General features: G+C 42.3%; 1 protein-coding gene across 2 annotated transcripts; it reads left to right on the top strand.

Annotated features, from left to right (window-relative positions):
• Positions 1–913: 913 nt before the first annotated feature.
• Positions 914–24304, top strand: tmem68 (transmembrane protein 68). Of its 2 annotated transcripts, XM_080473170.1 has the most exons (9): positions 914–1080; positions 4531–4700; positions 6943–7116; positions 7626–7725; positions 10244–10411; positions 12951–13144; positions 19305–19365; positions 19485–19624; positions 23935–24304. In XM_080473170.1, exons 2-9 carry the CDS (start codon positions 4641–4643, stop codon positions 24037–24039), a joined length of 1002 nt encoding a protein of 333 aa, XP_080329296.1. In that variant the 5' UTR covers positions 914–1080; positions 4531–4640; the 3' UTR covers positions 24040–24304. The 2 variants fall into 2 exon arrangements, with proteins under 2 accessions (XP_080329296.1, XP_080329297.1); XM_080473171.1 differs by lacking the exons at positions 914–1080; positions 4531–4700 and adding an exon at positions 6689–6735.
• Positions 24305–24432: the final 128 nt, after the last annotated feature.

The raw sequence follows: 24432 nt of genomic DNA, 5'->3' as shown, positions 1-24432 counted from the left end.
AATACAACAAAACATAATATTGCAGATAGCTACAAAGGTAGAATTTTTATGAAAACGTTTAAAACCACTACATTAAGTGTAAAAAAGTCATCTTAAAAAAAAAAACTAATTTTGTCTGAAGATGTCACTATTAAACATCAAAAATACATTACTAATATTGATCTTATACAGAATGATTTAAGAATACCTGGACATTCAGGGGATGATGATAGATTTAGTTTTATATGTTGATATTTATGCTTTTATATTTGGTGTTAAATGGTCCCATTTACTTTAATAATTAGAACAATTGTTCAGGATGGACCTCAAACTGAAGTCCATCCTGAATAATTAGTCTCACCCCCTCCATGATGTCCTGGTCAGCAGCAGATGCTCCTTCAGCAACAGACTCATTCCACCAAAGTGCAGAACAGAGTCACAGGAGATCCTTCATTCCTGTGGCAATCAGACTCTTGTACTCTTATAACTTCTCCTTGGAAATAATGTGTGTTGTGTTGCTTGTTAAGCTCACTCTGCTCGGCTATTCTATCATTGCTGAGCTTAACTTTGTGTAACTTTGTATATATGGGCAGTTAATTTAATAACTCTTATTTAACTTTACTTTTAGTTGAGTTTATATTTCTTGTTTAACTTTATTAAAATCGTTAAATTCTGTGTGGAGCCATGTCAAAGCATTCCCCCCAGGGATTAATAAAGTTATCTGAATCTGATGAAATATAATATCTATCTATCTATCTATCTATCTATCTATCTATCTATCTATCTATCTATCTATCTATCTATCTATCTATCTATCTATCTATCTATCTATCTATCTATCTATCTATCCCGCATTGTCGTTTGTCCATGTGGAGTTGCCGTAGTGCATATTTAGTGTGATGTCATCGGTAGGCGCAGGCACAAACCCCACCCCGGACAGATCTGGTACCAACACCGGGTAGGTGACAACCCGTCAGATTATGACCCGTGCTCCCCAAACAGAAGACATCCAGGAGTTGTTTCTCTGAGAAGACAGAAAGGCAGACTTTCTGTGGACATCCGGTTGTGGGAACTTTGACAAAAACACATCGCTTTGCTGAGGTAAGCCTCGGTGCATGTTTCGTGGAGATGTGAACGGTGAACACGGAGAACTGACGTTAGACTGTCCACTTTCCGGTCCGGGTCATTGAATGTTAGCCTCATCACTGTTCCTAGTGGAACGAAAACCTCAGTTTATTGAGGTCAAATCGTTTCTGTCATGTGATTCAATGCAGTCATCCGAGGGTGATTCGGTGATTTACAAACACGTACAATCATATTTGATTTGATTTATTTCAACCACACTTCTTCATGCAGGTCTAACAAATGTTGTCCTCAACATTTTTGCTTGTTTTAGCTGCTTAACATTTCCTCAACATTAGCATTTGTCACCTGACCGATGTAGTTGCTCAGCACAGACGACAGGAGAGACATGGTTGGTGACATGAGAGTGAGAAAGGAAGGAGCTCAGTGCAGCAAAGCTCTCCCAGCTGTCTAAACCTAAACCAGCTTCATCAGAAAATGGTCCAGGGTGGCCTGAAGCTTTATTAAATCGTAAAGTCCTAACTCAGCCTGGCCGTCAGAGTAGTGGCTGCTGGGAGCTGGTTCCACCTGAGAGGAGCCTGGTGGCTGAAGCCTCTGCCTCCCATTCTACGTTTAGAAAAACCTAGGATCCTCCAGTAAGCAGCACGTTGAGACACAATTGTTCTTCTGAATAATATGGGATCAACACTTCTTTGACATGCAATGGAGCCTATATTCTATTCTGAAACAAAAGCACATGGATTAAATTCTCTGAGTCAACAGTCTTGGTTGATGTATTTCTGTTGTACTGTTTATAACATTTAAACCACCTCATGAACGCCTGACTCCTCTTACTTAAAAATTGGTCTCCTAAAAATCTAAATAAAAATCATAAACCATGATAATAATAATTTTTAAAAAAGCTTGGTTTGTGTTTCACAAGAAAAATAAGGAAAACTGAGATCCCAGCCTCATTCTGAGTGAAGTTGAGCAGAGAGAAGTCTCTGTGTTGTGCTCGCGGACAGTTTACAAGAAGTCTTCCTGAGTCGATTCAGACTCACACCATGGAGTGTGCTTTTAATGCTGCCTGACACACTCTTTCTTATTTTCTCCTGATCCACTGAATCCATCATCTAAAACTGACAGAATATTGTTACTGTAGATCGTGGTTCCCACCCTTTGGCCTGGCTGGCCCGTTGGGGATTTGCAGGATTTTCAGATGTGAAAGTTTCACATTCTGGTTGTGTTTCACAGTGAAACAGAACCAGAATAAGATACTCTCCAGAGCTTTCATTTTGAAGAATACTGTGTTTATGTTGGTGAGAGTTGGTGTGTTTACTTGAATTCTCTTGACCCCATGAGAGACAACAATGTAGGTATGTATGTACAAAGTATGCGGCATCAGTGTTTTTAATAGTTTTACTTTTGGTGGTCCCTTTTGGTCTCTTGTCTCCATGCACTATACTTTGCTTCTTCTTTTAAAAACCCAAAACATCTGACTGCTTACATTCTCTGAACTGCATTCACTGCTGTGATTCTCCATGCTCTATTATTTTCTCTGTCCTCTCTCTCCTCTTCTTCATCTCCTTCCACTCGATAACAGCTCTGTTAAAGTCAAACTGCTCTTGGAGATGACCAAGCTCTGAAATGAGCATCCGATTCTTCTTCCGCCTGTATCTGCACTGTTTTGAGCGCCTCTGCTTCTCCAGAACTTTCCCTAAAAGTGACATTGCTGTCTTTCGGACCTCGTCTCGGCACTGTAGCCATCATGTGCTGCTTTATGTGGTCCGGTCTTAACTGCAGGCAGCCCTCGGTGATGCATTCAGGTGCATCACGTAACTCCAATCCGCTGCACTCCATGGCTGCAGCGCTCTCTGGCTGACCAGAGGAAAATCTTCCTCCTCAGAATCACAATCAGCAAATGATAAAATACTGTATCAACAGAGATAAAACCCTGAGCGTTTGTATATCCTTTCTGTAATTCACTTTTTTTTTAGCCTTCTCTCTCTCCCCGCCCCAACACAGAAGCCGTGTTTTAAACTACTTTTTTCTTAAACAAAAAAAATTAAAAATCTAACTACACCCACAGGTGTTGCCAGATCCGCCACTAAGTGTGGAGTTATGGACGGGTTTATACAGCGCTTATAGGGGGAACTCGCAGGGAGGATTTGTAAGGATTGATGAAATTATGAGCAATCCCACAGTGAAATTCAAGCCCTGTGAGTTTAGGGAAAACTAAAGGTACATCAGGTATATTTTCACATAACAATCCATCTTTGAAAGCATTTTAGGATTGTGCCTCAAAAAAGACTTTTTTAAACTCTTAAATTTTCACTCATGAGTAACTATGACTATATCTAAACATTTATAAACTATTACCAAACCTGTACACATTTGCTAAATTCTGAACACATTTCTGAATGTTTGTGTGCATTTAAAAATGACTATAATGGAGAAAGTTTAACCTAACCTTTCAAATCGGTAAATTAAGGCCAATTCATCCTCCATAAGAACAAGAAAAACGTTCTGCAATGTGGGGTCCTGCCGAACAAAATGGCGTCATTTCCTTCGTCCGGCTTCTTCAGGCCAAACAAATTTCTTTGGGCTGTTCTAACCATCCTGCTGAACTGTGTCGGAGCTGCACTGCCAAAACTTCTGCTCTGCCGTGTGCTGCGCATGCGTGTTCCAGCTCGCTAATGACTATCAGTCATATTTTAATCATATTTAGCTTGTAACCTCACTACTGTACGAGCGCCGCGGCTTGTTAAAATGTCGGAATGCAGGCTGACGTGATGCACCTGAATGCATCACAAACAGCTGTCAGCTCCCGGAGTTAAAACCGGACCAACATGGCGTGCTGACAAAAACTCTCTTTTATTACTGAAACAGTTCAGAGAAATGTGTTTGTGAAAGCACTGGAGGTGAGAAATAAACTGCAGTTGAAAAGTTTAAACGCCGTGTGACAGACATGTGGCTGCTGTGAGGGGGCGTGGCCTGTTGTGAGGGGGCGTGGCCTGCGGGTTCGGCAGCTTCTTATCGGACTATGAACAGTCCTGCAGACAAAGCTTTTTTTCCTTCTTGTTCTTATGTGTTCGAAAAAGGGAGTCTGAAGGGGCCTTTACACATCTCATAGAAACACGTAAGAACAAACCAGAACGGACTTTATTCAATCACCGAGCAAGTGTGGCAATGGGCAACTCGACACCGGCGCTCGAGGCCCGGATTTGGGGAACCCTGCTCTCTCAAAGTCCCCGTTGGCCATTTCTAACATCAAATTCCAATGCATATTTATTTTTGATGAATAATTAAATATATTATTAAAGAATTAATTCCTATAATTCTTCTTTTGACCATTTTCAGTTAATAACAGGCATTGATTTATTTTGCACATGCTTCCATTTACTTTCTGCACATCGTTGCAAAGGTTTGAGACTTGCTCTCCAGCTCATCTCTAAATTGAGCCTAAACAAGATTTCTTTGTTTCTGTAGTTGGGCTGCATGCAGCTGAGGCCACTCTCCATGCAGCGTGCCACCTTGCTCCTAGGCTGTGGGACCACCTGATCCGCTCCTCAGCTGCTGGACCTGCATCGTATGTGAGGATGCCAGACGTTGGGAACCAGTCATGTCTGATGGGAGCAGAGCACACCATGTCCTTCTTGGTACGATCAGTGGACTTGTTAATGTTGTGCAGCTTGTAGGCGATTAAAACTTCAGCTATCCGCACTGTTGAAGTTATTCCTGCAGTGTGGCAGAGTTGTCTTTAAACGTCTCATTTCTATTACATTGTGTGTAACCTGAAGTGTTTTTAAGAGTTTGGAAATTCATCACTGATACTTCCTCATGTCTTTCCAATTTTCCCAAATAAATAGGTTGGTAATAATAATTACTGAATAACAACTTAAATAGTAGTCATCCATGCATTTATCCATCCATCTTCTATTCCGCTTATCCTTTCCAGGGTAGTGAGGTGAAGGCAGTTTTTAGAAATGGAAAATATTTAGTAGATAAATTACTAAGCTGTAACATGTTTTAGTGCTTTGCTCCTCTGAACTCAGGATTTTTGCAACCTTTCGTCTGAATATTTTCATAAATTTAATCTCACGTCATAGCTTCTGTACTACTTCATTACCAGTAAGGTAGATATGAGCATTGTGGTCATATACTACTGTAGGCTATGCTTGTAATATGTATTGGAATGTTGTATTCCTGCCCGGGCACTGCAGAGGGAAACTAGCAACGGCTAAATCTGGTGCAAAGTAACTTTTATTTAAGATTGATGTTTTTTGTACCTGGTCCCTGAAAAATAATCAAATAAGCACAGCTAAACATTTGCCGTTTATTTCTGAATTCTGGTGTGGTGTTATGACCTCCTGCTACAGGAATGGTACAGTCCCCATTGGGCAAAGAGAGTTCACTTTTTTAAAACATTTGAAAAATATTTTTACACTTTATATATATATATATATATATAGTGCTGTCAAAAATAACGCTTTAATTAATTGATTTGAAACGTTTAATTCGTTAAAGAAATTTTACGTAATTAACGTAGTTTTCTTTACTTCCGGCTTTGTTTTGGGTTTTTTACTCCCTTACTGGAGCAGCAGCATGTGCAGCGTCTGTGGGCGCAGCACTGTGACTACAGAGCAGCACAATACCAAGTGAAATAATATTAAGGCAGAAAGTTTCTCTAAAAGGTTTCCTGACGGCTGATTGAGAAAATTAAAGTCATTAGCTTTACTTTGTAAATCTAAATTTAACGACCACAGAAGTAATTCTGCGGCAGAACAGCAGGTTGCCATGTTGGCTGACCAGTCGTACCTTCTGCTGCAGCTGCATTAAAAAGTGCCTGCTATTCCCAAAACTTCTGGGGGTTGAGGAGGGTGACAGACATCAGCTTTTCGTGGTCTTGGAAATAATATAATGGCAAATAACATAATCCTGAATCCTGCCAAGGAAGTTGTAGTGAGCGCTAGTAAATTGGCCCGGACCTCCTTGTGCTTGGAGTGCTGCGGTGCGTTCAATGACCTCTTGGAAAAGTCCGTCTTGAAAATGGTTTTGACAATAAATCTGCAACCAAATGTCTTTATCTTCTACTTTAGTTATTGTAGGTTGATAGAACGGCTATTAAATAAACGCAACTATATTTTTGTTCGTGCAGCTGCTACAGATGCAGTCAGCTAGCTGGAGAGTGAACTCTCTGACGATCCAATCAGAGGGCTTTAATACACTGACGTCACACTATTGACCTTCTAGAACACACGTGTCGAACTCCAGGCCTCGAGGGCCGCAGCCCTGCACGTTTTGCATGTCTCCCAGCTTCAACACAGCTGATTGCAATGAGCAGCTCGTTATCTGGCTTTGTGCTGAATGTGATGATGAACCATCAGGACATTCAGGGGAGGGAGACATTGAAAACGTGCAGGGCTGCGGCCCACGAGGATCTGAGTTTGACACCCCTGTTCTAGAAGGTCCTGAGTCGTCAATATCAAAATCTGATTGGTTGAAGCAGCAGCGTCACCGACGCTTGTTTTACACTGCAAACGCCTGCAGAATTGAAAGTGAAGGCCTCAGGCAGATTTCTTTACCCGGCAACAGGTGATGGCTGGACTATGATTGGTTAAAAGCTTTAATATGGAAGTTCAGTCTGGAAGCAGCGCAGCCGGTGGAGAAGCTACGAGAGGAAGCAGACAGACGGTTTAGAATTATTTAATAAGTATTCATGGACAAAATATGATCAACATCAGTCTGTGATTATGATATTTTTCTTTAGCCTTCAGAGAAGCCTTGCAGGCCCTGGTGGCCCGCCACTGATATATATATATATATATATATATATGTATACAAACCCTGTTTTGTCTTACAAGCTTGTGATTGTTGATATTTGCCCTCTTTGGTCCACAGGTGTGTTTGTTTCATGCATGGGAGGACTGGGCCGGCCTTGGTCGTATAGAAGACTACTTCAGTGTTCTGGAGTACCTGCTGTGGGTCTTCACCCCTCTAGCCATTGTCTTCATTTTGCCCTTCCTCATTGTCATCCTCCTCTACCTATCCATTCTATTCCTTCATGTCTACAAGGTAAACACTCGTACGACCTCCTAATAAGAATGAGTAACCAGGGATCAGCACAGACTAATAGGTGTTGGAGTAAATGTTGAGTATGTGCTGCAGTTTTGAAGTAATACACATTTACTCTTGTAAACTCATCTCTTTGGAGCTCAGTACCCCGAGACAATATGTTCAACCAAGCAGTAGAGAAGTTGGAAGTATGGACATTTTTATTTAATTGTGGAATATTATCTTTTACTGGAGATAACTGACCTTTGATAATAGTAAATCAAAAATGAATGATATTGTGATCTTTGTGAAGCGATGAGGTTTAGGAATCTGATCATTTTAACAAAACCTGGTAGCAGTAACTTGCTTTGAACTTGAAGAGTGTCAATATTTTGTTGCCAAATATCCAAAATGCTAAGTTTGATTTAGCAGTTTTGAGTTTTTTTGATTCCTTCAGCATGTCAACCCTTTTACATACATTTCTATGTTGTTTTTTTCCCCTTTCAAAATCTCCCGTTTGTCTCGATCAGAGGAAAAATCAGCTGAGGGAAGCTTACAGTAACAACCTTTGGGATGGAGCCAGGAAGACCCTTGCAACTCTGTGGGACGGACATGGAGCCATATGGCATGGTGCGACCAGGGTCAAAAGTTTTTTTCAGTGTCAGTAAAGGGGTGGTTTGATTAGGTTACAGCATGTCTGAATATGATATGAACAACACTACTTTTTATTGTAGTATGTCACCACCAAGAAAGCAATATCTGCCAATACCATACTAATCTCTGTCCCTTTTAAATGTAATAAAGCCAATATTGTAATAACTTAGAAAGTTTGGAGTCATACAAAGTACAAGTATTTAACTAGAAAATCCATCCATCCATTCATCCATCTTCTCCCGCTTATCCGTTTCTGGGTGGCGGGGGTGTCAGTCTGAGCACCGTCACCCAGATCACATTGCACCGAATAAGAACCTTTCCTGTGGGTGGTGAGCCCGCGGAAAGGTGGTGCCCAGCGTGGGACATGAACCTTGAGATTGCGAGTCTCATGCTCTACCAACTGAGCTAGCTGGGGGCTCTTAACTTGAAAATTCCAGAGAAAATGTTGTGTGCCTGCCTCTTTTTTGATCCCAGCGTCTCAATGGCAACAGATGCTGATCTCCTTTTGTCTCCTCCATGAGGTGCCTCTCCCATCCACTTTGTATGGGACATTTTATCATCAGAGTAACAGAAATCATAGCAACATATTCCCAAAATTTCCACATGTTTTGATGTGCTTTTTGTGTCTGTGCTTTCTTTGCCACTGAGGCAGGCACAAGAATTAAATTAAATGGCCGCCGAGGATAGTAATTTTTGCGCCTTGCCACTACGGCAGGCAAAAGAATAATACAGTTATAATCCAGAGTGCTCAATGAATAATTATTTGTAATGAGAAAACTGCTTAAAAAAAGTATATTCTAATAATCAGGTAATAATGTAATAAATTTACAATTATTGGCTAAATCCAGTGGTGTGAAAAAGTGTTTGCCCCTTCCTGATTTCTTACTTTTTTGCATTTTTTCCACACTTAAATGTTTCAGATCATCAAACAAATTTAAACATTAGTGAAAGATAACACAAGTAAATACAAAATGCAGGATTTTATTATTGAGGAAGCAAAAAATCCAAAGCTACATGGCCCTGTGTGACAAAGTGTTTCCCCCCGAAACCTAATAACTGGTCGGGCAACCCTTAGCAGCAGCTACTCCAATCAAGTGTTAGCGATAACTTGCAATGAGTCTTTTACGAGGCTGTGGAGGAACTCTAGCCCACTTATCTTTGCAGAATGTTGTAATTCAGCCACATTGGAGGGTTTTCCAGCATGAACCGCCTTTTTAAGGTCCTGCCACAGCATCTCAATAGGATTGAGGGCAGGACTTTGACTCGGCCACTCCAAAGTCTTCATTTAGTTTTTCTTCAGCCATTCAGAGGTGGACTTGCTGGTGTGTTTTGGGTCATTGTCCTGCTGTAGAACCCAAGTTCGCTTCAGCTTGAGGTCACGAACAGATGGCCAGACATTCTCCTTCAGGATATTTTGGTAGACGGCAGAATTCATCCTTCCATTTATCACGGCAAGTCTTCCAGGTTCTGAAGCAGCAAAACAACCCCAGAGCATCACACTGCCACCACCACCTTTTACTGTTGGTTCTCTTTCTGAAATGTGGTGTTACTTTTACGCCAGATGTAATGGGACAAAGACCTTCCAAAAAAGTTCAACTTTTGTCTCGTCAGTCCACAGAATATTTACCCAAAAGTCTTTGGGATCATCAAGATGTTTTCTGGCAAACATGAGACGAGCCTTAATGTTCTTTTTGCTTGGCAGTGGTTTTGGTCTTGGAACTCTGCCATGTCTCTTCCTCATAATGGAGTCATGTTAGATGTTGTTGTGGGTCTTTTGTCACCAATTGGATGAGTGGTCGCTTCGCTCTTGGGGTATTTTGGTCGGCCGGCCACTCCTGGGAAACGTCACCACTGTTCCGTGTTTTGGTCATTTGTGGATAACGGCTGTCACTGTGGTTCGCTGGAGTCCCAGAGCTTTAGAAATGGCTTTAGAACCTTTTCCAGACTGATAGAATTACTTTTTTTCTCATTTGTTCCTGAATTTCTTTGGATCTCAGCATGATGTTTGTAGCTTTTGAGGATCTCTTGGTCGACTTCACTTTGTCAGGTTGGTCCTGTTTAAGAGATTTCTAGACTGAGAACAGGTGAGCAGTAATAAGGCCTCGGTGTGGCGACAGAAATTGAACTCAGTTGTGATCAATCAGTTATGTTTTAACAGGAGCTGGGGGGCAATCCCTTTTTCACACAGGGCCATGTAGCTTTGGATTTTTTTCTTCCTCATTAATAAAACCTTTCATTTACAAACTGCATTTTGTGTTGACTTGTGTTATCTCTGACTAATGTTGAAATTTATTTGATGATCTGAAACATTTAAGCATGGAAAACATGCAAAAAAAGTAAGAAATCAGGAAGGGGAAAACACTTTCACATCATTGTATGTCACAATATTGGTTATTATTGGCATTATTACATTTGAACTAGCTAAATGTATTATGTTATTTACTGCAGTGATATTATTGTTTCATTATTCCTTTGTGCTGTCTCCATGGACCAGGCTATGAGATCCATGGGATGGAGAAAATCCCGGACAAAGGACCAGCACTGATAGTTTACTATCATGGAGCCATTCCAATCGACTACTACTACTTCCTGGCCAACGTTATTATTCAGAAAGGACGGACCTGCCACTCCGTAGCAGACCACTTCCTTTTTAAGATCCCAGGTACTGTGACACAGACAAACCCCCCCCCCCCCCCCCCCCCCCACACACACACACACACAAAATTTCTGTCTATAGGCCCTGGATATTTTCAATATCTGCTGGAAAATGACAAGATATTAATAAAAGGAAAAAAATCGGTGATCTCTTTGCCGGCCACCACTTAACCTTCATCTGCTGTGTTCCCTTTTTACCTAGCCTTAATATTATTTTCTTTGAGATTGACACAAATAATCCTCTCCATTAGGGATTTTCCACCTAAAAGAACCCTGCTAAGTCCGGCCCTGGCTCCGAACTAGAACCTGGTTCTTTCTGGTGGAAAAAAAACCCATGAACACATATTAAGCTCCAAAAAGACTGAGGCCCTGTTTACACGACAATGTTTCACAAGACAACACCTAATCCGCTAAAACAGGATTGCGTTTCCACTGCAGCAGCGGACACAGAGACAACGATGTAGTTAGTATGCCGGGCCACTGGAGGGCGCTGTTGCTTGATTTTGTAATGAAACTACACAGACGTGTGCAGAGAACAAAACACTATAAAGGTGAAAAAAATGGAGAGAACCTGACGTCCGTATGGACTGATGACACATCGGATGCTATCAGGGGTGAGTCTCAACTATTACTATTACACTACGCGGTCGCCATGTTTGTTTACAACTGGATGAGCAGGAGGGAAGTGGAGAGATGTGCATGCGCAGTAACAGGCTCTGTAGCCTCCATCAGTCTCTGCAGGAGGGATTTGCACCGTGAAAGAATCTTTCTACCTTGGGAGCCGGATTAAAAACCTTGCAGATACAGTGCATCAGAACACTGGTGTCATGTAAACGGACCCCCCAAAAGTGAAGAAAGTTTTGCAGATACACTCAAATTCATTGTCGTGTAAACGGGGCCTGAGCCCATTGTCATGAACATGTAGAACACCAAGGAAAATTAAAGCTGCAGCCAGCGTTGAATGGGTCCATGCACTCCCACGCACATTAGAATGTGGTGCGTGTTGACATTTGGTGCACATCGGAGTGCGATGGAAATGTGGGCTGTTGCATCTCGTCAAAAATGTCGAAATCTGAGTTTCACACAACATTCGACAGAGATAGGTTGTCAAAGTGCCACCAGTTGGTAAGAGAATGTTTAATGAATTATATTTTCACATACCATGGACCCAAATTGTTTGATCTCAGCCCTGAGAATGTTAGGGATATGAAGCACATCAGGACACACAAAAATGTCACCCATACTCTAAACCAAGGTTGTTCAATTAAAAGGTTCAGAGGTCCAGTTTGACAAAATTTCTTGATCCAATGGTCCGGACGACCTGTCTAACCATTTACATTTTATAGTACACATTTTAGTGTGATGGATATTTAAGAATACTCCGCTTTCCTTCCATAAAGGAATTCAGTGCAATTCAAAAATGTATTGACAATATTTAATATCACATAACATGGAACTAAAAGTATACGTATCTATGTCTGCTGATATAATATTCTCCCATTTAATAATAAAAGTCAGGATCATTTTCAAAATGAGGAAAAATAAATGAAATATGAAAACCGGGCATGTTGAAATACAGTGCTTCAGTCAGAACAATAAAATACATTTTACAGATAATAAATCTAAACACATGTTGACTACTGGAGGAAAACTCACTGCAGAGCCGTTCTGAGACTCAGGTGGAGGAGCTCATTGGTGACTTTGGAACTATATTTAGTCTTAATTCTGTTCATTGTGGAGAAAGCTGCCTTCCCGTTATGTGTCATGTACAGAGCTACATTCCTCAGCCCTGGGAGTCTCAGGGACATTTGGAGTCGGACAGTGGAAGCTTCAGTTCTTACAAACTGCTCTTTCAGGACACCTCTGCTTGGAGATCCACCATCAACACCATGAGAGGCCCAACATTGAACCATTTAAAGTTCTGTGTGACTTCTTTTGAAAACATCTCTGATGAGAAATGAATGTGAATGAACATGGTGAGCTGTAGTCCAAAGCTGAAGCTGTCAAAACGGTTGCTGAAGTTGAAAATCGGCACAAAAAGACCCAAAACAGCTCAAAGAATGTAAATGTGTGAAGGATCCTGGTGGACTCTCAGACCAGTGAGTCTCTGTGATCTCACTTTTGATTTGAATTCCTGTGTGATTGGTCTGTGCGTTTCCTCATCCACTAAACCATTACCGTAACGACTATAAAAGCTGCACTGATTCAACTAGAAGCTCTCCGTCAGTAACCTTCTGTTTGAGCTGGAGGTTGGTCCGGGTAGGGATGGGACAGTGTCTGTGTCCGACCTGGACGGCGGTCCGCCATTTGGTGATGCCTGCTCTAAATCGTAGGTTCGCAAAGTGCGGCCAGCAGGCCAATGGCAACATTTACATAGCAACTGACTTGAGGTTTCCATCGCTGCACAAAACCTCGGCATTCACCACATGCCAACATGCGTGGGTGTGTGAGGACCCATTCAACGCTGCTTGCAGCTTTAACTCTTTCCTCCTTTGTCTCACTTGTTTGTGTCCTTCATTCTGTCTGTTGCTGTTTTTCCACCCCAGGTTTTAAGTTGCTGTTGGAGGTGTTCAGTGTGATCCACGGTCCACAGGAGGAGTGTGTGCGTGCTCTGAAGAATGGTCACCTCTTGGGTATCTCTCCAGGAGGAGTTCGGGAAGCTCTGTTCAGTGATGAAACTTACCCTCTTCTCTGGGGCAAACGCAAAGGATTTGCTCAGGTTGCCATTGACACTCAAGTGGTGAGTTTTACTTTCTCGTACTCCCAAAAGTATAGTATACAATAGGGGTGTAACAATACGTCGATCCACATCGATTCATTTGTTAATGATACAATTACATTGATGCACAATGACAACATCGATTCACATCGTCATCTTTAAGATACGCTTTTATTTTGAAATTTAAGTAGCACGTCTGTATACGGCGGTGTCACCATTTCCTGCGCACTCTCGCCGCCTTCTTGCAACGTGTGCGGCGGCGTCATGGCTAGCGTGAGCAGCCCAAAAAGGACGACATACGCTCACCTCTTAGAAATAAATCGCCTGTATGGAAGAATTTAGGATTCCGACGGAAAGACGGCTCAACAGACAAAACTCAGGCCATATGCAAACAGTGTCAGTGCGAGTTCAAATACTCGGGGAAACACTTGGCCGGGCACCTAAAGAAGGGCTTGACCCGCATGCTCGCTCCGCCGTAACCGTGTCTGATGTCACGCCAGCTTTGACCAGTTTCTTTCCAAAAACGCAGAGAAACAACTGTAAAAGAGCGACGAGTATCACAGGTGCCATTTCATATTTCATTTGTAAAGATATGAGACCTGACAGTGTTTTATTGTTACACCCCTACTGTTTACAATGTTTATTTAATGCCTGATACCTGAAAGACGTTAGAAATAAAATAGTCAAATCATATTTCAGTTGTTTTTTGTGAGTTGATAGAAATGTAGATGATTGTGTGAGATGGGTTATATGATATCACATCATATCGATCGCAGGCTTGTGAATCACATTGAATCGAAATCGTATCGTGACAGACTTTGTGACATCGGCAAACATCGCATCGTCATCCAAACATATCGACATCGTATCAGGATGAATCTGGTGATTTACACCTCTAGTATACAATAATAAGCCATAATATTATACAGGTGAAAGGTCAACTGTTTCTTCAATGACATATTTTAGGTAGAAAGTGAACATATCTAAACATAGATTTGTCAAACGCTAAAAAAAAAGTGTTAAATGTATTTGTTGCAACCTCTGAAATGAACATACAGTGGACATAAAAAGTTTACACACCCCTGTTCAAATGCCAAGTTTTTGTGATGTAAAAAAATGACACCAAGATAAATACTTTCACAACTTTTTCCACCTTTAATGTGACCTATAATCTGTACAACACAATTGAAAAACAAACTGAAACCTTTAAAAGGGGAAAAATAAAGAATAAACAACTTAAAATAACCTGGTTGCATAAATATGCACACCCTTAAACTAATACTTTATTACAGCACCCAGTCTTTTTGGGGAGGAGTCTATCAGTGTGGCACATCTTGATGTGGCAATGTTTGCCCACTCTTCTTTGCAAACCTGACAGATTGCGAGAGCATCTCCTGTGCACAGTGCTCTTCAGATCACCCTACAGATGTTCAATCAGATTCAGGCGTGGACTCTGGCTGGGCCATTCCAAAAGCTCGATCTTATTCTGATGAAGCCATTCTTTTGTTTGGCTGTGTGTTTTGGGTCATGGTCATGCTGAAGGATGAAGTTCTTCTTCATCTTCAGCTTTCTAACAGAAGCCCAAAGGTTTTGTGCCAACACTGACTGGTATTTGGAACTGTTCATAATTCCCTCCACCCTGACTAAGGCCCCAGGTCCAGCTGAAGAAAAACAGCCCCAAGGCATGATGCTGCCACCACCATGCTTCACTGTATATATGGTGTTCTTTTGGTGATGAGCAGTGTTGTTTATGTGCCAAACATATCTTTTGGAATTGTGGCCAACAAGTTCCACCTTGGTTTCATCAGACCATAGCACATTGTCCCACGTGCGTTTGGGAGACTTCAAATGTCTTTTTGCAAAATTAAGCCGGGCTTGGATGTTTTTCTTTGTAAGATAAGGCTTCCATCTTGCCACCCTACCCCATAGCCCAGACACATGAAGAAGACGGGAGATTGTTATCACATGTACTACACAGCCAGGACTTGCCAGAAATTCCTGCAGCTCTTTCAGTGTTGCTGTCGGCCTCTTGGCAGCCTCCCTGAACCAGTTTTCTTCTCGTCTTATCATCAATCAGGACGGACATCCTGTTCTTGGTAATGTCACTGTTGTGCCATATTTTCTCCACTTGATGACTGTCTTCACTGTGCTCCATGTTATATTTAAGTCCTATTTAAGGCACTTTAAATGGTGACAGGTGTGTGCTTACTCCAATTCAACATGAGTTTGAATGTAATTGGTTAAATCCCAACACAGCCACATTCCTAGTCATAAGAGGGTGTGCACACTTGTGCAACCTCATTATCTCAGCTGTTTATTTTTACTTCACCTCCCTGAAAGGTTTCAGTTTGTTTTTCATTTGCATTGTACAAGTTATAGGTCACATTAAAGGCGGAAACCGTTGTAAAATTATTTATCTTGGTTTCATTCTTTTACATCACAAAAACCTGGCATTTGAACGGGGGGGGGGGCTGACTTTTTATGTCCACTGTGTATATGCACAGTGAGGAATATAAGTTTTTGAACACCCTGCAATTTAGCAATTTCTCTCACTTAGAAATTATGGAGGGGTCTGAAATTTACAACGTCGGTGCATTTCCACTGTGAGAGACACAAAAAAAACATTTCAGGAAATCACATTGTATGATTTTTAAATAATTTGTATTTTCTTGCTGCACATAAGTATTTGAACACCTCAGAAAACCAGTGTTAATATTTGGTACAGAAGCCTTTGTTTGCAATTCCAGAGGTCAAAGATTTCCTGTTCTTGACCAAATCTCTTCCACACAGATCTTCTCTAGATCAGTCAGGTTTCGGGGCTGTCGCTGAGCAACAGGGAGTTTCAGCTCCCTCCAAAGATTTTCTATTGGATTTAGGTCTGGAGACTGGCTAGGCCACTCCAGAACCTTGATATGCTTCTTACGAAGCCACTCCTTGGTTTTCCTGGCTGTGTGCTTCGGGTCATTGTCATGTTGGAAGACTCAGCCACAACCCATCTTCAATACTCTGACTGAGGGAAGGAGGTTGTTGCTCAAAATCTCGCAATACATGGCCCCATTCATCCTCTCCTTAACACGGATCAGTCGTCCTGTCCCCTTTGCAGAAAAACACCCCCAAAGCATGATGTTTCCACCCCCATGATTCACAGTAGGGATGGTGTTCTTGGGATGGTACTCATCCCTCTTTTTCCTCCAAACACGGCGAGTGGAGTTTAGACCAAAAGGTTCTATTTTGGTCTCATCTGACCACATGACTTTCTTCCATGTCTCCTCTGGATCATCCAGAAGGTCATTGGCAAACTTCAGACAGGCCTGGACATGTGCTGACTTGAGCAGGGGAACCTTCCGTGCAATGAATGAATTTAAACCACGACGGCATCGTGTTCTACCCACAGTAACCTTTGAAACTGTGGTCCCAGCTCTCTTCAGCTCCTCCCGTGTCATTCTGGGCTGATTCCTCACCTTTCCTATCATCTGTGATACCCCACCAGTTGAGATCTTGCATGGAGCCCCAGTCCGAGGGAGACTGACTGTCGTCTTCAGCCTCATTTTCTAACAATTGCTCCAACAGTTTATCTATTTTCACCAAGCTGCTTGGCAATTGCCCCATTGCCCTTTCCAGCCTTGTGGAGGTCAACAATTTTGTCTCTGGTGTCTTTTGACAGCTCTTTGGTCTTGCCTATTGTAGTAGTTGGAGTCTGACTGACTGTGGGGTGGACAGGTGTCTTTAACGAGCTCAATCAGGTGCTACTAATTCAGATTAATAAGCAGAGTAGAGGTGGATGATTTAAAGGCAGAGTAACAGGTCTTTGAGGCCACTTTTACACGTACCTGGGTATCTGAAAAAACTGTGATATTTCTCTGCATTTGGGCCACGCACTTACACATAAACGCAGCTACGACTCACCACAAACAATGATTCCTGAAAACTCTGGCCACACTGGAGATCTGGATAAAACCTGTGTCTCTGTTTGCATCTAAAGGCGGATATTTATGTCACAATTCGTGACGTCCTGTTTTTCTTCCAGATTCTGATTGGCTGTCATGGCTTCTTGCGACACTGCCCCCTACAGGTTTGGCATGCTCATAGCAGCTCTGAACCAGCTGTAGATGTGGGTCAGTGTAAATTAAGATATTTTTTTTTGAACGAAGAGAGGGAAATATCCGTGTTTTTTTTTAAACTGGGTACGTGTAAACGTGGCCTAAGAACCAGAATTCTTGCTGATTGGCAGGTGTTCATATACTTATGTGTAGCAATAAGATACATGTAAATTATTTAAAAATCATACATACATGATTAATAACAGTGCTGTTAAAAAAAGAAAGTGATTTCCTGAAATTTTTTTTACTTCTGTTTCTTCACAGTAGAAATGCACCTACGCTGTAAATTTCAGACCCCTCCATAATGTCTAAGTGGGAGAACTTGCAAAATCACAGGGTGTTAAAATACTTATGTTGCTCACTGTGTGTGTGTATATATATATATATATATATATATATATTAGGGATGAAGCAACTAAGATGTCTGAAGCTAAAATCACTATTAGCAGAAGCTTTGTTTAGCTAGAAATTATTGTAAAACTCACTTATTGAATCAAAATTCTTCTCAGAATGACTTAAGAACTTATTTAAACTTTATTCAGTCATAACAAGAAAAACCCAATTACCCTGCAGTCTTGTATCTCTTATTTATGTTAACTTAAACAACTTCACCTGGATTTTGTGGCAAATTCTTTTAAATGAAACCCAGTGAATCAGTTTGATTAACATATAAACTATAAAAAACTACAACATAAACAGTATTCAGTAAAACCAATCAGAAGAACCCAATTCCACTTCAAAGTGTCATTGGCTGGTTGGGTTGAAAATAAGTCCTAAAAAAGTGCAAATACAATAATCAAAATATATATATATATATATATATTAAACATAAATGCTCTTAGGCAATGTAACTTCTTTGTGTATTAAATTTCAGTTTACCTTAAGTATTAGCAGTATGAGAGGTTTGACCTGAAATGTAACAAAACATTTACATTTCAATGTGAATTATAAACACTTAATTCCACTTCAAAGTGGTAAAATGTGTTTGAGAAAAGTAGTCTGAACATAGTTCTCTCAAAAACTTTTTCAGAATACGATCTTTTTTCTCCCTGGCCTTCTCCCAAAAAACTTCCGTCCACACCTCACTATGAACACGGCTCAACACGAGGCTTCAGGGCATGTAGTACACATGCCAGGCCTTTAGGGGCGCTGTGACTCACCAAACAACAAAAACGCAGGAGAAGACAGACCACATAGAAATTTAGAAGTATAATCCTGCACATAAACACATAAACCACTATATGTAACTCTGGTTTTATAGGTCTATTAGCCCCGCTCCGCCTGCTTCTAGCTTCTGCAGCTGGACCGGAGCTTGTAGTCCGTGATTGTTGTGGTTATTAGGTGACGTTGCGGACCGGGGTGGGGGGAAGAGGGGGGCGATTACATCATCTTTTTTCCACGGATGGTCGTCTTTGCAGGGGTTTGAGAATTTACCCACTCTGGGACCCGTGTTTAAAAAAAAAAAAAAAAAACGTCTTTGGGCTCCTAAAACACCGCCTCATGTGGATGATAGGCCACAAACAGCTCGTTTAGGTTAACCGGTTTCCTGGTGTGGACGGCCCCTAAGCGTTCTCCGCCGCATGTTTACTTTTTAGATGTCTTATCAAATTAGTTGTGTTAAACGAAGCTCTGGTGCTCCACCTCTCGGGACTGTGGAGAAGCAAAGAGTACAACTGGCCGCTGGACTGGTTTGGTTGTCAACCTTAAAATACCTCCAGACTGCTGACATTTTATCCTCTCAATGGTGTTAGGCTGCTAACGGCAGTTTACGGCAGGTCGCAAACGGGGCTCGCTTTACGGCAGCTGACGGGAAAAAGGTTTTTTTATTGGTTTTTTTAGATCGGCGGGGTGATTGGCTGGATTTGCCGATTCCCGATCACTCACAAATCACCAATATCGGCCCCGATCCGATATCTACCGATCTGATGGGGACATCCCTAATATATATATATATATATATATATATACGGTTTAACTCAAAACAGATCTTACCTCATTGATAAAGTTTACGTCCAAAGGAGGCACATGGATGGGATTCTTTTATTTGCTTAAATATAATTGAATTTTTTATTTCCTTACAGCCAGTAATTCCAATGTTTACGCAGAATCTGCGGGAAGGCTTCAGATCTCTGGGAAATCTCAGTAAGTGTTGAATGAAGTTAAAATTGCACACCTTATTCCATATACACAATACATTAATCAAAATGGTACTCTTACAATAGAAGAATTGATCTAACTGGCTCCCTGTCTGCTTGCTCCAGGTTTTTATCGTTGGGTGTATGAGAGGTTTCGCCTCCCTGCAGCTCCTGTTTATGGTGGATTTCCTGTGAAGTTTCGAACGTTCCTGGGTGATCCCATCCCGTATGACCCTAATGTAAATGCTGCCGAGCTCGCGGAGAAAGTGAGTCACCCTTTTCTTTTTTCCCTCATGTTTATATACACAGTGGCAGGTGAAATAATCTGGAAGCACCTAACCTTTCAGATTGAAATAGTCCACAGAAGTGATCTGATCTACATGGAAGTCACAAGTATACACAAACGTAATATGGTTATAACATGGTTCTAAGCTTGTTGGAGTCAACACACCTGATTTCAATCGATACAACCAGAAACAAAGAAGATGAAATATTTACCTGTCTGTTAAAAAACGTACAGAAATACAGCAGCCCAGCAAAACGTTATGGTGACGGTGCACCAGGCAGAGACAAATACAAACAACCCTTTAGAATATATTTTTTTTTTACACCTTCAAAAAACAATTCCGCAGGGTTCCGGTGACGGCAACCTCATAACAACTGAAGCAAACTGCCTTGAACGCTGGAAAGAGCACTTCAGACTCCTTCTGCAGCACGGTGCTGCCTACCGGCCGCTAATGCTGCAACCCCTTGTGACGCCTGCAGCACAGAAACTGTCACACCTGAGGAAGTCAGAGCTGCCCTGAAGAAACTTAGCAACAGGAAAGCCCCCGGCATCTGTGCAATAACTGCTGAGATGCTAAAGTCAGGCGATGATAGCATCGTCGAGTGGCTCACCCACATATTTAATCAGGTGTGGGAGACAGAGAGGCTTCTCAGCGACTGGACCAGAGGAGTAATCCTACCCTTCTGGAAACGTAAGAGTGACAGGCTAGTCTGCAGCAACCACAGAGGCATTACCCTTCATTCCATCCCTGGCAAGCTCTTTACTAGGATCTTTCTCACTCGTGCTCTCTCAGCCATCAGAAGCAGCCGCCGTCCCCAGCAGGATGGCTTCGTGCCCAACCGCTCCACAACAGACCACATCTCCACCGTTAGTCTGCTGATAGAGAAGACCTATGAATTCGGTAAAGACCGACATCTCTACATCGGGTTCATAGATCTGAAGGCTGCCTTTGACACCGTCTGCCATGCTTCACTGTGGAGTATTCTACCGGCCCTTGGAGCACCATCTAAGATCATTGCCCAGTTCAAGCTGCTTTATAGCAACGCACAGAGCTCTGTCCGTATTAACGGCACAGACTCTGACTGGTTTCCCATCTCCAGTGGCGTTGGCCAGGGCTGTGTGGCTGCTCCCGACCTCTTCAATTGCATCATTGACCATATGATGTTCAGGGTCTGTAGGCGGGTCCCCGGAGTGTCCTTCGGCAGCTAACATCTGACTGACCTGTAGTACGCTGACGACACCATTCTGCTCAGCACGTCCCACAGTCAGCTGAGAGACGCTCTGGGCTTATACAGTGCAGAGGCAGAGAAGCTAGGCCTCCAAGTGAGCTGGACAAAAACCAATTCCATGTATGTCGGTGATGGACCGGATCCGCCTCTCCTACGGCTCGGTAACAACATTGTGGAGCCTGTCAAGAACTTTGTGTATCTGGAGTCCATAGTGACAGACAACTGCGACCTAAAACCAGAGATTATCCGCAGAAGAGCCCTGGCTGCATCAGCTCTGCAGTCTCTCTGGAAACCACTCTGGCGGCACCAGACCATCTCACGCAAAACGAAACTCCGCATTTACAACTCTGCAGTACTCTCCATCCTGCTTTCCATCAATGGCTTTGATAGCAGGGCTCTCAGAACCATCGAGAACATCAGGTGGCCTCATCGGGTTTCCAACGAAGTGCTTAAAGCCCGCACGTGCCAGCCCAGAGCATCCAGCCTGGCTGCCTAACGTTGCACCCGCTGGTTCGGCCATGTCCTCCGCCTTCCTCCGGACCATCTGAGGAGAGCCGTTCTCCAGTTTGACCCAAGGGCCGCAGGGTGGAGACGACCACGAGGCGAACCCCGCACCCAATGGCTCGACGTCATTACGGACGACCTCCAACAACATGGAGTTGCTGTGGAGAATGCAGAGCAGCTCGCACAAGACCGTCAGCTCTGGAAAGAACTGGTTCATCTGGTAGGCTCAACGCACAGAGACGGGACGGGATGGGACGCCCCCCCCAGACTTCGCCTGATAGTAATTTTGAGATCGGGGAAATCCTCCTGTTGTCGCTGATCAGAAACTACGAATTACAGCGCCCACACACTGAGACGTCATCTGGCCTTCTCCTCGGCCATGGATTAAGCCAGAGCCAGTGGTATCGAGTTCTTCCTTATCTACTGGGCTACACTCAAGATCAATTCCAAAGATGGCGCGATGGAAATCTTTCGATGACTGAGGAGGGTTGAGGAATATCTTACGTCACTACTGAGAGGACACCCCTGAGCGGAGGATGGTGATGTGGATAAGTAACCGGTAACAGTGCCCACGGCCAGCTTTAACGGCTGCACATCACTCTGGTCAGGTCGATTTATAGTCCACAGCACTTGTAGCACTTTTTGTTTTTCTCTATGGACGAGGGACTGGGATGCTCGCTCTCCCTCTGTTTTTGCTTTTCTTTATGGATGATAGGCTGAGATGCTCTCTCTCACTCTGTTTATGTTCTTTGTTTTCTCAATATGGAAGATAGAGTGGGATGCTTTCTCCCTCTGTTTTTGTTTTTACTATGGATGAGACACTGGCATGCTCTTCTCTCCGCTGCCTTTAGTTTTCATTACAGATGTGAGACTGGGATGTTCTCGCCCACTGCTTTTGTTTACTTTATTAAGTCATAATTTAGGGGCTGGACTGATGTGTCGGATTTTGGAAAGGAAGATTATTGCTATTATTATTAAAACTTTACATGTTTAATCAAAGCCCTCCCCTGATCAAATCTATATGCCATTGTCCATTCACAGATATACCGCCATCTGCTGGCAACAGGACGGATCATGTTTTGCAATTTTATTTTTTATTATTAACTACGTGACCATATGACCTTAAATGTGGTGTTGTGGGTGTAACATATGTTGATGATGACTCGCGGTGAAAATTCAAAGTTTTCGTCAAAGGGCATGTCCGTGGCGGCCCTCTTTACTTTGATGTGTCGGGTCTGTCAGACACAGGTCCTGCAGTGAGCTGCAGGCCCACACTGGTGCTCCTATCCAACACAGGATCATTACCTTCGCCAACGAATGTTGGGGTGAAGGTTCTGTTTTTGTGTGTATGTATTTATTTATTGCTTTGTATGTTTGTGTTTTACCAACTTTTTGCAAAAACTACTGACCCTATAATTGCATGAAATATTCAGGAATGATTTGTCATCATCAAAGATTTTGAACTCGAAATATCTTACATAGAGAGGTAAGATATTTCCTCTGTTATGGACACAGTGGAGGTCTGTGGTGAGCCGTCAGTCAGGGCTGCAGCAAGTTTGCTGCAGTTAGCCGCATGCTAGCACACTGCTAACTCTGCTCCAGAGCTCGCAGCTAATATCTAGGGTCAGCAAGTATCCAGAAACCAGCGCATTGACTGGGGTAGCAGTTTATCTGGTGCCACCTGCTCACTATTTCGTACAGTGATGTTGCTATCTGAAAGGCTAGTTTGCATTGATATGAGCTAACGGCTAACATGTCAGCGATGCTAACTGGGTTACGCAAAGAAATGTGGTGTTGGCAACGGGATACGCTCTACCGAGCGCACGTTGTAGTTTACATAGCAACTGTGACTTGAGGTTTTGCTGAGGGGAGGGGGAGCGGGGAATCTCTGCCGACAGAAATTGGATATTTTCGACACTTTCATGCAATATTGTTAGCCCACATTTCCATCGCGCGCTGGCCTGCTTCAAACTTCAGCATGCACAGCTTCAATGTGCATGGGTGTGCAAGGACCCGTTCAACGCTGCCTGCAGTTTTAATAGAATTTGTATCCGTGAAGAAATCTTAATGTGTCAAAGAATGAACTGGAATTCCTTCAGTGTTTTGTACCTGATTATTGATTAAGAAATAAATTAGCATGATAAAGTGTCTGAAGAGGTAAGTTACTTCTCGAGCGTATTTCCTATCCCAAAGTTGATAAATGATTAGCATCACAGGTAAAAGGAAGATAATGCTTATGTTCAGCTCATTTGGACTAAGTGTCAATCGAAATTACTGCACTCATGAATTTCAAGGGATGTCAAATGCTGAGACATCCAATTTATACTTTTAATCAAATTAGCTGCTATAATAATAATAAATTCCTTAGTGTAGATGTGAGTCAAAATTGGGCCCTTTTTTTGTGAGGATGAAAGTTTTGCAGCCTTCACAATGATGAAAGTTTTGCAGCCTTCACAATGATGAAAGTTCTGTCCTGATTTAGGGAATTTCCGTTTTTGCCCTTTCTGATATTTGCATACATACGTACATGTGACGGTTGGCACTCTTTGCTCTGCAGGTGAAGCAGGCTGTCCAGGCTCTCATAGATGAGCACCAGCGGATCCCGGGGAACATCCTGAGAGCATTGTTGGAGAGATTCCACACTAGACATAAAGAACACTAAACATCAGCAGTGTGACGGTGTGTGACCAAAAGAAGACAGCAGATGGCTGCAGTGTGCACAGGTTAGGATATTTGCACAAAATGTTTAAGGAACAATTTCATCACTGCCCTCCAGACACAACTGACTCCAGCAGTTTTTTCTTTTTGGCTCAATGGATTTGTGCTTCTGTGTTTCTAATAGTGCTGTCAATCGATCAAAAAAATAAATAATAATAATTGCACAATTTTCTGTAATTAATTGCAATTAAACACATTTTTTCAACTTCAGACTGAAGCTTGTAATGCACATTTATTCATGGAAAACCATGGAATTAATGTGGACTCAACACACAAACTATATTTAAATTCAAAGACTATTTTTATAACTTCCTGTTAGCTTTGAGTAAATACACAA

Source organism: Lipophrys pholis (genome assembly GCF_963383615.2).
Source record: "Lipophrys pholis genome assembly, chromosome: 1".
NCBI lineage: Eukaryota > Metazoa > Chordata > Actinopteri > Blenniiformes > Blenniidae > Lipophrys > Lipophrys pholis.
Note: the sequence above shows the minus strand (reverse complement) of the source record. Positions and strands in the feature narration are given on the sequence as shown.

Bases quoted from the DNA above. Each gene is read 5' to 3' on its own strand.
- tmem68 (XM_080473170.1), top strand. From the start codon at position 4,641: ATGCCAGACGTTGGGAACCAGTCATGTCTGATGGGAGCAGAGCACACC. The intron at 7,117-7,625 runs GTAAACACTCGT...TGTCTCGATCAG, and splicing joins TATTCCTTCATGTCTACAAG to AGGAAAAATCAGCTGAGGGA. The intron at 7,726-10,243 runs GTGCGACCAGGG...TCCATGGACCAG, and splicing joins ACATGGAGCCATATGGCATG to GCTATGAGATCCATGGGATG.